Genomic DNA, 10,783 nt, shown 5'->3' on the forward strand with positions numbered 1-10,783 from the left:
ACCTCTTCCCAAAATTACCTGTATATTGTGAAATGTACGAAAAAATGTTAGCATACCTAGAGACTTTGTTCAAAAGCATTGTACAAGCTTTTTTGCATTTTTGTAAGTGCTGTCCAATAAGCCAGAGGCATATTTCCAATGTGTACATAACATTCAGCATTAGTTTAAGCTCATTGAGTTAAATTCAATTTTAAATTCAATGACTTAATCTTTTTATCACCAATCTTACCAATTTTTTTTTTTCTGTGTGCATTTGTGCTAAAATAAAAAAATCAAAACCCAAAAGCATTCAAACTACAGATATCAGGAGTGGGGGTCTAGTAAAATTGGATGAGATTCCTCTCCACTTTGTGTACAGCTGAACCACACAGACATATTGACATAATTCTCCAGCTGAAAACGGACCACATTGACAGACTAAACCAGACATATTGACATAATTCTCAAGCTGAAAACGGAATACAGTGAAACTTCTCCAAACCGGCCCCTCAAGAAACCGGTTCTCCCTGAATATCGGCCGATTTTCAAAGTCCAGGCAGAAATCTTAACATTTCCTTATAAAGAAAGTCTTACAAAACCGGCCACCCCTGTAAACCGGACATCAGCCACTTTTGAAAGTACATTTGTTAACAAACATGTGTAATTTACCCTTAACATACCGGCCACTTTTTGAAGACAAGAAAAGTTTGGCCAGAGATTGATCAATATCGTCCAGGTGTGCAAATTGACTGACAGACTGGCCAGGTGAAAAACACTAGTGACCTCTTTAATTTCTATTGTTTACCTGTGCTCACAAGGGTGTTAATTGGCACTTAGCTAATCCAAGAGACCCTTCCAAGTTCAGTACAAAATGTAAAAAACAGTTAGGAACATAATGAATGAATACAGTATCAAACGCCATATTTTTGCACCACACTATCGTATGGATATAAGCAGTAGTTAATAAAGAACAAGCCCATGACAGTTAATGATAATTATTAAAAGATAGATTAATTTTCTTGGTTTCCATACACTTAAAATTCCAAAGAAATATTCAAATTATAATTTCATATTTACTACTGTACTTTTTAAAAACGTCAAAACAAAATTGTTAATGACATAAGCGGTGAATGTAAACAGAGTTTTTATAGGTAAGAGGAATTCCAATAATAGGCCTCTGTGTTTTCTTTATGTATCCTGTTATAGATTTTCAGTTTTAAATTAGATGATTTCAGCGAGAATATTTTTTGTAATTCATAATTACCTTTAGGTACAAGCGGACTTATTTAATCTCCACCGATAATTGATCATAGATCACCAGATCAAAGTGAACAGTACCTACTTTGTGAATATTGAGATAAAACGTCTATAATTGCTAAATTCTCGGTATACCGGCCATCCCTCTAAACCGGCCGTTTTTTACGGTCCGAGAGCCGGCCGGTTTAGAGAAGTTTCACTGTACATTGACCACACTAAACAAGACATAATTCTCAAGCTGAAAACGGAACACATTGACCAGACTAAACCAGACATACTGACATAATTCTCACGCTGAAAACGGAACACACTGACCAGACTAAACCAGACATGCTGACATTACAACCATATAAACAGGAACAAGAGGCCCAAGGGCCTAGAATCGCTCTTCTGATAAATTGTACAACCCCAACATTTCTATTCTTAGCCTCTTAGCATTCTAAATCTTTAGTTAAATCCTAAGAATTCAAAAAAAGTAGGTGAATGTGACCAACTTTTTGGTTTACACATTTTGAGAACCCAAGAAATATCAACTGACAAAGTTTGATGATTTTAAGCCAATTAGTATCTGAATATTGAAATATAGCTGTCAAATTCCAATCGTAGGTCATGGTGACCTACTTTTTGGTCATCGAACTCCGAACATGCAAGACCCATCAACTGACAAAGTTTGATGACTGTAGGTCAAATAGTATCTGAAATATATAAATATAGCCGTCAAATTCCAAAAGTAGGTCAAGGTGACCTACTTTTTGGTCGACACACTCCGTTGACTCAAGATGCATCAACTGTCAAAGTTTGATGATTGTAGGTCAAATAGTGTCTGAAATATAGTAATTTAGCTGTCAAATACCAAAAGTAGGTCACGGTGACCTACTTTTTGGTCGACACAAACCGAAGACGAAGACGCATCAACTGACAAAGTTTGATGATCCTAGGTTTTACAGTGCCCAAAATATGCATCTAAAATTGAAAATGTGAAATTTGAATATCTGCAAAATTCAAAAAGTAGGTCACTGTGACCTACTTTTTTATAAATATGTTTCAAGGCCTCAAGATGCATCAACTTACAAGATTTGATGATTCTAAACCTCTCGGTATTTGAAATAACAACTTAAAATATATCTATAAATGATAAGCCATAAAATTCAGAAAGTAGGTCACGGTGACCTATTTTTCAGTTGACGCATTTCAAAGTCCCATGATCCACCAACTGACAAGTTTTGATGATCATAGGCTTCAAAGTGTCCAAGATATGCATCAAAATTAATTTTAAAATAAATACCTGCAAAATTCAAAAAGTAGGTCACCGTGACCTACTTTTGAGACAACTTGACAAAAGGTCCTAAGATGCATCAACTGTCAAAATTTGATGATCCTAGTCCTTATAATGGCTAAAATATCTAAGATTTAAGGAATTTAAAAAAAATTTAAATTTAGGTCAACTTTGAAGTGACCTTGAGACCACGCCCTTTGCCCCAGGGTAATCCCTTGAACAATTTTTAATCTACAACATATCCTCATCCTTATGTGTAAGTTTGGTGATAATCTGCCCTGTGGTTCTTGAGAAGAAGATTTTTTACCAACCACTACTTTTGTTTGTATTTTCCTGATTATCTCCCCTTGTTAAAGGGTCACATCCCTTTATTTAGTATGTATGAAAGCCCTTGGGCCAATGATACCCTGTACCAAATTTGAAAGAAATTGGCCAAGGGGTTCTTGAGTTATAGCCCTTTTTCTAAAAAGTTTACGCACACCGCACAAATGGCCATAGCATTAGCTCTTTGAGCCTTTGGCTCAGAAGAGCTAATAAATCATATGTATATCAGACTAAACCTGACATATTGACCTTACATCTATGTATATCAGACTAAACCTGACATATTGACCTTACATCTCAATAAATCATATGTATATCAGACTAAACCTGACATATTGACTTTACATCTATGTATATCAGACTAAACCTGACATATTGACCTTACATCTCAATAAATCATATGTATATCAGACTAAACCTGACATATTGACCTTACATCTCAATAAATCATATGTATATCAGACTAAACCTGACATATTGACCTTACATCTCAAGTTGAACACAAACCACATAAACCAGACAAATTGGCCTTCCTCTTAACCTGAACACAGACCACATAAACCAGATTAAACCAAACACACTGACATTCCTCTCCAGCTGAACACAAACCACATAAACCAGACATACTGATATTCCTCTCAAGCTGAACACAGACCACATAAACCAGATTAAACCAAACACACTGACATTCCTCTCCAGCTGAACACAAACCAGACATACTGACATTCCTCTCAAGCTGAACACGGACCACATAAACCAGACTAAACCAGACATACTCACTGGTATCAAACTGATGTACGTAACTGCAGTTACGTACATCCCAAGATGGCGGAAGAAGAAACGGGTAAATTAGAATAGCGATATTTTTGTCTTTTAGAAAGCAAAGTGAAATACACTTCATGAAAGAGGATGTCTATTTATATCAATAGTTCACAATTGTACCCAAAGTCTTCATGATACTGTCCTGAATTTGCTGTAATCGGTATTTGAAATACGTAGATTGATGTACGTAACTTTCACAATATGATGTACGTAACTTTCCGATTTGCACATTAAAGATGTACGTAACTCAAAAGATCTCCGTTAAACTTTTATTCATTTGTTCATTCAAAAAGCCCGATAGAATGCCTTCATCAATAAAAATCACATGTTAGATAATGCTACCAACATGCCATCAAATCAAACTTTCAATTTAAGCTCTTTTAAGAAGATTTAGGAACGTTCTTTCATATCTATGATGTAGTACCTATAATGCTATAAGTTATAGCATTAGTAATAAAAATATTTCAACATTAAACAGTGAAATTAGATATATTTCTGAATTTCACAATAAGAATGTTCACAAAAATCGGATGAAAATGGCTATCAACAGATTTTGTTATTGTTGAAAAAATGTAATTTTATATGAAGAAATATGAAAATTTCGATCTGTTACAACACTTATGTATATCATGCATATGCAGATAAGAACGCGTGAAATGATATTTAAATAATATATTGAAGGTAATTAATTGGTATTAATTGTACTCGGATAAAACAGACTCTGGAGCTCTGAAGATCACATGAAAAATTTCCAGGAGAGTTAATTCCAGCAGAGTAATTGAGTCTACGTAGTATTGCAGCAAAAGAATACCAAACAAATCATGTTTGTCAACGTATTCTAAAGAAATACCTGGTAAAAACATCCCCCAAATATCTATGCACATCCCCCCCCCCCCCCAAAAAAATAATAATAAAGAATTACTGAAAATCTACATAACCTGAAAAATATAAAACATCTTAAAATCAAGATCTTCTAAGCTTGTGAAACATTCATACAAGTTAATGATAATGATGTAAATTTCTCCTTTAAATTTTTAACCCCTTCAAAATAACAAGAAAACCAACCCCAAAACATCCATTTTACCCCCCCCCCCCCCCCCCCCCCCCGACAGAAATACTACGGTTTTGATTTTTGTTGGACCTCCAAAAGACACCAAAATTCAAAATTTGTCCTCCCAAGAATAGGCATAGTCTTTAAATGGTACAAAATTTGAAGTAATACCCCCCCCCCCCCCTTCCCTGTGTGCAGCTTCTTTTCGTATCAAATATCTCAAGAGGTTATCAAATGAGGTTGTTTTTTTTTATCGCTAAAGGCATTCTTTCTCTGCCACAAAGTATGTGCATTACTTATCTGCTAGTTTAGCTAGCTGCTTAGAAAGCAAGCTTTAGGCTTTGTCGAACTACGAGTGAATTGCACAGTTACGTACATCATATAGGAAAATTACGTACATCAACCAAAAATATTTTAATGAGTTACGTACATCACATGTGTTTTTACACACAAGTTTAACTCGTCCATTCAGGAGAAACAAACAGATTTTACCATTCTGAACTATAAAGCGTAAAGAAATACACAAACTTGACTAATTAATATCACTGAATAGTTGATAGGATAAGATATAATCTAAATTGAAAAATTACCCGTTTCTTCTTCCGCCATCTTGGGATGTACGTAACTGCAGTTACGTACATCAGTTTAATACCAGTGATACTGACATTTCTCTTAAGCTGAACACAAACCATATAAACCAGACTAAACTACATGTAAACCAGACATACTGACCTTCCTTTTCAGCTGTTTACACTCCTGCTGAGTCAATGTGTCAGCCTTGGCAATGACGGGGACTATGTTGACTTTGTGATGAACTGCTTTCATGAATGAAATGTCGAGTGGACGTAACCTGAAAAGACAACCATTCAAATCATCCTGGCATTAATCGCAAAATGTTCCGACACTGATGTCTTGCTCAGTATTCATATCACTAACCCTTAAGGACCATTCTACATATCTGGAGTTTTAATCAAGAATTTTTTATTTCAGTAATCTGTCAGCCCTCACCATTTTAAGATATTGATATGCAGTTTCCTGAATCTGAGGTACATGTACTTTTACCCCTTTCATCAATATTCTCCTCACATTTTCTTCTTGAGGGTTAATAAACATGAAACTACACTCTTACACATCTCCTAGAAGTTCTTGTTTTTAATTGTTTTCCTTTACTTACCCGTGGCCTGATGGGTTGATGAAATAGAAACAGCAATGAACACGATTGTCGACAATATGTCGCCTGTTTAATCCGCTCTCGTCTTCCAAGTAACGCTCAAACTGACTATCGATATACTGGATAATGGGCTTAAAACTGCAACAATAACCCAAAAAACAAATATTTAGCAAAGGTCTTGCTATAAGGAATCTATATACAAAATATGAGAGCCTTACTTTAAATAGTCCAGGAAATATTACCTGGGTTAGGTTTTCTTAAAAGTAGGTAAAACTCAAAAGGTAACAAGGTCAAAAACTTTGGTACCAAAAGAAAGGTCTTGTCACAAGGAATACACATGTGAAATATGAGATCCCTATCACTTATCATTCAAAAGTTATGAGCAAGGTTCAAGTTTCAAACAGATAGACAGGACTAAAAAAAATACACCCCACCCCATCCCCCAGACATTAATCACTGGGACATAAAAAAAATACACCCCACCCCATATCCCGGACATTAATCACTGGGACATAAAAAAGAATTGAATCCACCCAATTTAGGAATATTTGCATTTTCATGATTTAGTGTGATTTTACTGTTGAAAAAGAATTGTTTAATTAAATTTTTTGTATATTCCCATATAAAACTTTGATCTCCAACCCCTGGGTTGAGCAAATTTGATGTGCACTACCTGTAGATACTGGCATATTAATATGATTAATCATAGCCATGCTTTCTTGAAAAGATTTTGAAAGATGTTTATTTATATAATTATTCCCTTGTAAAACTTTGATACCCTTTTGTGGCCACACCCTTCCCAAGGAACCACAATTTGAACAAGAGGCCCATGGACCACATCGCTCACCTGAGTCACCTTGGCTCATATCTAAAGATTTTTCCTATATATTTGCATGTAAAACTTTGATCCCTATTGTGGCCCCAACCTACTTCCGTGGACCATGATTTTTATAAACTTGAATCTACACTTTGTCAGGAAGCTTTCATGTACAAACAAACTTTTCTGGCTCAGTGATTTTTCAGAAGAAGATTTTCAATGATTTTCCCTATATATTTGTATGTAAAATTTTGACCCCCTACTTTGGCCCCATCTTACCCCTTGGGACCATGATATTGACAAACTTGAATCTGTACTGTCAGGAAGCTTTTGTGTAAATGTAAACTTCTTTGGCCCAATGGTTATTAAGGAGAAAAATTTTAAATATTTTTTTTCCTATTTATTAGTTATGTAAAACTTTGATACCCTATTGAGGCCCCATCCTAGCCCCAGGGGTTTGATTTTAGCAAACTTGAATCTGCACTTTGTTAGAAAGCTTTCATGTTAATCTCAGCTTTTCTGGCTCAGGAGAAGATTTTTAAAGCTTTCCCCTATATATTTGTATGTAAAACTATGATCCCCTATTGTCGCCTCAACTTAAACCCGGGGGCCATGATTTAAACCAACTTGAATCTGCACTATGTCAGGAAGCTTTCATGAAAATATCAGCTTTTCTGTCTAAGTGGTTCTTGAGAAAAAGATTTTTAAAGATTTTCCCTATATATTTGTATGTAAAACTTCGGTCCCCTATTGTGGCCCCATCCTACCCCTGGGGGACATGATTTAAATAAACTTGAATCTGCACTATGTCAGGAAGCTTTCATGTAAATATCAGCTTTTCTGGCTAAGTGGTTCTTGAGAAGAAGATTATAAAAAAAATGTCCTATATATTTGTATGTAAAAATTTGATCCCCTATTGTGGCCCCATCCTACCCCCAGGGGCCATGATTTTGACAAACTTGAATTTGCACTAGGTCAGGAAACTTTCATGTAAATTTTAGCTCTTCTCACCCAGTGGTTTTTTTGAGAAGATATTGAAATGACCCCACCCTATTTTTTGCATTTTTGTGATTATCTCCAGTTTGAAGGGGGGCATGGCCCTTCATTTGAACAAACTTGAAAGCCCTTCATCCAAGGATGCTTTTGGCCAAGTTTGGTTGAAATTGGCCCAGTGGTTCTGGAGAAGAAGTCGAAAATGTAAAAAGTGTACAGACAGATGACGGACAACAGGCGATCAGAAAAGCTCACTTGAGTTTTCAGCTCAGGTGAGCTAACAAACTTAAAACAGCACTTCCTGCGGATGCTTGCATATTAATATGAGTAATCATAGTCCTGCTGTTCTTGAGAAGATTTTTCCTATATATCCTCTATTGTGACCCCATCATATTTCCGGGAGTCATCAGGGATCGAAATTAACTTTTTTCACTACTAACAAATTTTAGCTAGTGGATTATTTTCCAACTGGCGAAATTGAGCTTTTACTAGCATTTTTCAATCGATTGCTGTTTACAGGAATTTAAGAAAACAAGCATGTCTCTTTACCAAAATATAGGGAAAATCTTTTAAAATCTTCTTTAAAGTGCATTAATAAAAATAAGATTGAGAATTCTTTCATTTAAAATTCAATGAATTATCAGCCAACATACATGGTGCATGGTGAGGGTCATAGAATACACTTGTGCAGTGTACTTGCTGTCCAGAGATCTACCACCTATTTACAACATCAAGTGGATTGAAATCTTGAAGACTGTTTGCGCCAATTCAAACTATATGTTCAAAACTTTTGGAAATTTCATCAAAAAAATTCAAGTTGAAAAAAAAAACTCGCGACCTCGAAGTGTTTGACTATAGAGTACAGAAGGACACCACGTGAAATGGTGACACTACCACTGTCATGTGTTGTTTCATGTAGACACGGACGAGATCAACATGCTTGCTATTTAAATCAGACATCACCGATACGCCTGAAGTGTGCTTGAAGTAGGCCATCTTCGACATCACTGACTAAGATGAAGGCCTTAGTTATTTATTCGATCCACGTTTACTTTTTCCAATACTTGTATATTCATTCTGTAATGCGTTTCTATGCACAAGACAAAATTATTGTAAACGCCAAAGTACAGCCAATAAACCGAGGAAATCCGGAAAAAAGATCTTTCTTTTTTTTCACTCGCAAAAAGCTGCCATCACTTGTGATTTTTTACTCGTAATTTCAATTTTTAACTCGCACTTAGCGAGTATTTCCCCGTAATTTCGTTGCCTGGTCATGATTTGAACAAACTTCAATATTCAATATGCACTACCTGGGGATACTTGCATATAGATATGAAAATTCATGGTCCTACTGTTATTGAAAAGATTTTTCAGCTATATTCCCATGTAAACTTTTGTTTGATCCCCTATTGTGGCCTCATCCAATCCCCGGGGACCAAAATTCAAACAAACTTGAATTAGCACTACTTGGGGATGTTTGCATATTAATTAATATGAGTAATCATAGCCCTGTTATTTATGAAAAGATTTCTAAATGACCCCATCCTTTTTTTTGCCTTTTCTTGATTATCTCTTTTTAGAAGAATGCATGATCCTTCATTTGCCCTTTACCCAAGGATGATTTATGCCAAGTTTGATTAAAATTGGTCTAGTAATTCTAAAAGATACCACAAGATTTTAACTAATTCTTAATCATCGCCACTTCAAAAAGGGCATGACACTTTATTTGAACAAACTTGAATGTTCTTTACCTAAACATGCTTTGTGCCTGAAATTAACCCTTTGGTTCTGGAGAAAAAGTCAGAAATGTTAAAAGTTTATGGATGGATGGACAGACTGCAGAAAAAAAGTGATCAGAAAAGCTCACTAGAGCTCAGGTGAAGTGAACATTCCTGGAAATTGACAGGATTCATGGAACATTCAACAAACTATATTTAGAGATTTTACCAGTCCTGAGAGTTGAGGGAATCCCCAAATCCAGGTGTGTCCACAACCGTCAGCCTCAGTTTGACGCCACGCTCCTCAATCTCGACAGTGGATGCATCAATCTTCACTGTCTGCGAAATCTTCTCTGTAAACAGATCAATTAAATGAAGGTTAAGTTCACTTGATACCCCCCCAAAAAAACAAGATGCCCATGGGCCACATCGCTCACCTTGGTCCATATCAGAAGATTTTCCATACATATTTGCATGTAAAACCGTAGTCCCTATCATGGCTCCAACCTACCTCTGGAGGCTATGGTTTTTGCAAACTTGAATCTACACTATGTCAGAAAGCTTCATGTAAGTGTGAACTTCTTTGGCCCAATGGTTCTTGAGAAAAAGATTTTTAAAGATTTTTCCTAAATATTTGTATGTAAAACTTTGATCTCCCCCTTGTGGCCCCATCCTACCACCAGGGGCAATGATTTGAACAAACTTGAATCTGCACTATGTCAGAAAGCTTTCATGTAAATATCAGCTTTTCTGGCTCAGTGGTTCTTGAGAAGACGATTTTTCCTATTTATTTGTATGTAAAACTTTGATCCCCTATTGTGGCCCCATCCGACCCCCGGCAGCCAGGATGTTAACAAACTTCAATCTGCATTATGTCAGGAAGCTTTCATGTAAGCTTTTCTGGCTTAGTGGTTCTTGAGAAGAAGATTTTTAAAGATTTTCTCTATACATTTGTATGTAAAACTTTGATCCCCTATTGTGGCCCCATCCGAACCCCGGGGGCCATAATTTTCACAAAATTGAAGCTGCACTATGTCAGAAAGCTTTCATATAAATCTTTCTGGCTCAGTGGTTCTTGAGAAGAAGATTTTTCCTATATATTTGTATGTAAAACTTTGATCCCCTATTGTGGCCCCATCCGACCCCCAGGGGCCACAATTTTCACAAACTGGAATCTGCACTATATCAGGAAGCTTTCATATAAATCTCAGCTTTTCTGGCTCAGTGGTTCTTGAGAAGAAGATTTTTCAAGATTTTTCCTATATATTTGTATGTAAAACTTTGATCCCCTATTGTGGCCCCATCCGACCCCCGGGGGCCATAATTTTCACAAACTTGAATCTGCACTATGTCAGAAAGCATTCATATAAATCTC

General features: G+C 36.0%; 1 protein-coding gene across 4 annotated transcripts in view; it reads right to left on the reverse strand.

Annotated features, from left to right (window-relative positions):
• The window catches only part of LOC125649337 (septin-2-like), a 45,442-nt gene that overhangs the window by 18,908 nt on the left and 15,751 nt on the right, over positions 1-10,783 (reverse strand). For all 4 annotated transcript variants that reach the window (XM_048876810.2, XM_048876801.2, XM_048876795.2 and 1 more), the window contains exons 4-6: positions 9,638-9,761; positions 5,884-6,018; positions 5,442-5,559 (exon numbers count right to left, since the gene is read on the reverse strand). In XM_048876810.2, the coding sequence (XP_048732767.2) occupies positions 5,442-5,559; positions 5,884-6,018; positions 9,638-9,761 (377 nt within the window). The remainder of the gene's footprint in view (positions 1-5,441; positions 5,560-5,883; positions 6,019-9,637; positions 9,762-10,783) is intronic.

Source organism: Ostrea edulis, chromosome 1, assembly GCF_947568905.1.
Source record: "Ostrea edulis chromosome 1, xbOstEdul1.1, whole genome shotgun sequence".
In the NCBI taxonomy this organism is placed as follows: domain Eukaryota; kingdom Metazoa; phylum Mollusca; class Bivalvia; order Ostreida; family Ostreidae; genus Ostrea; species Ostrea edulis.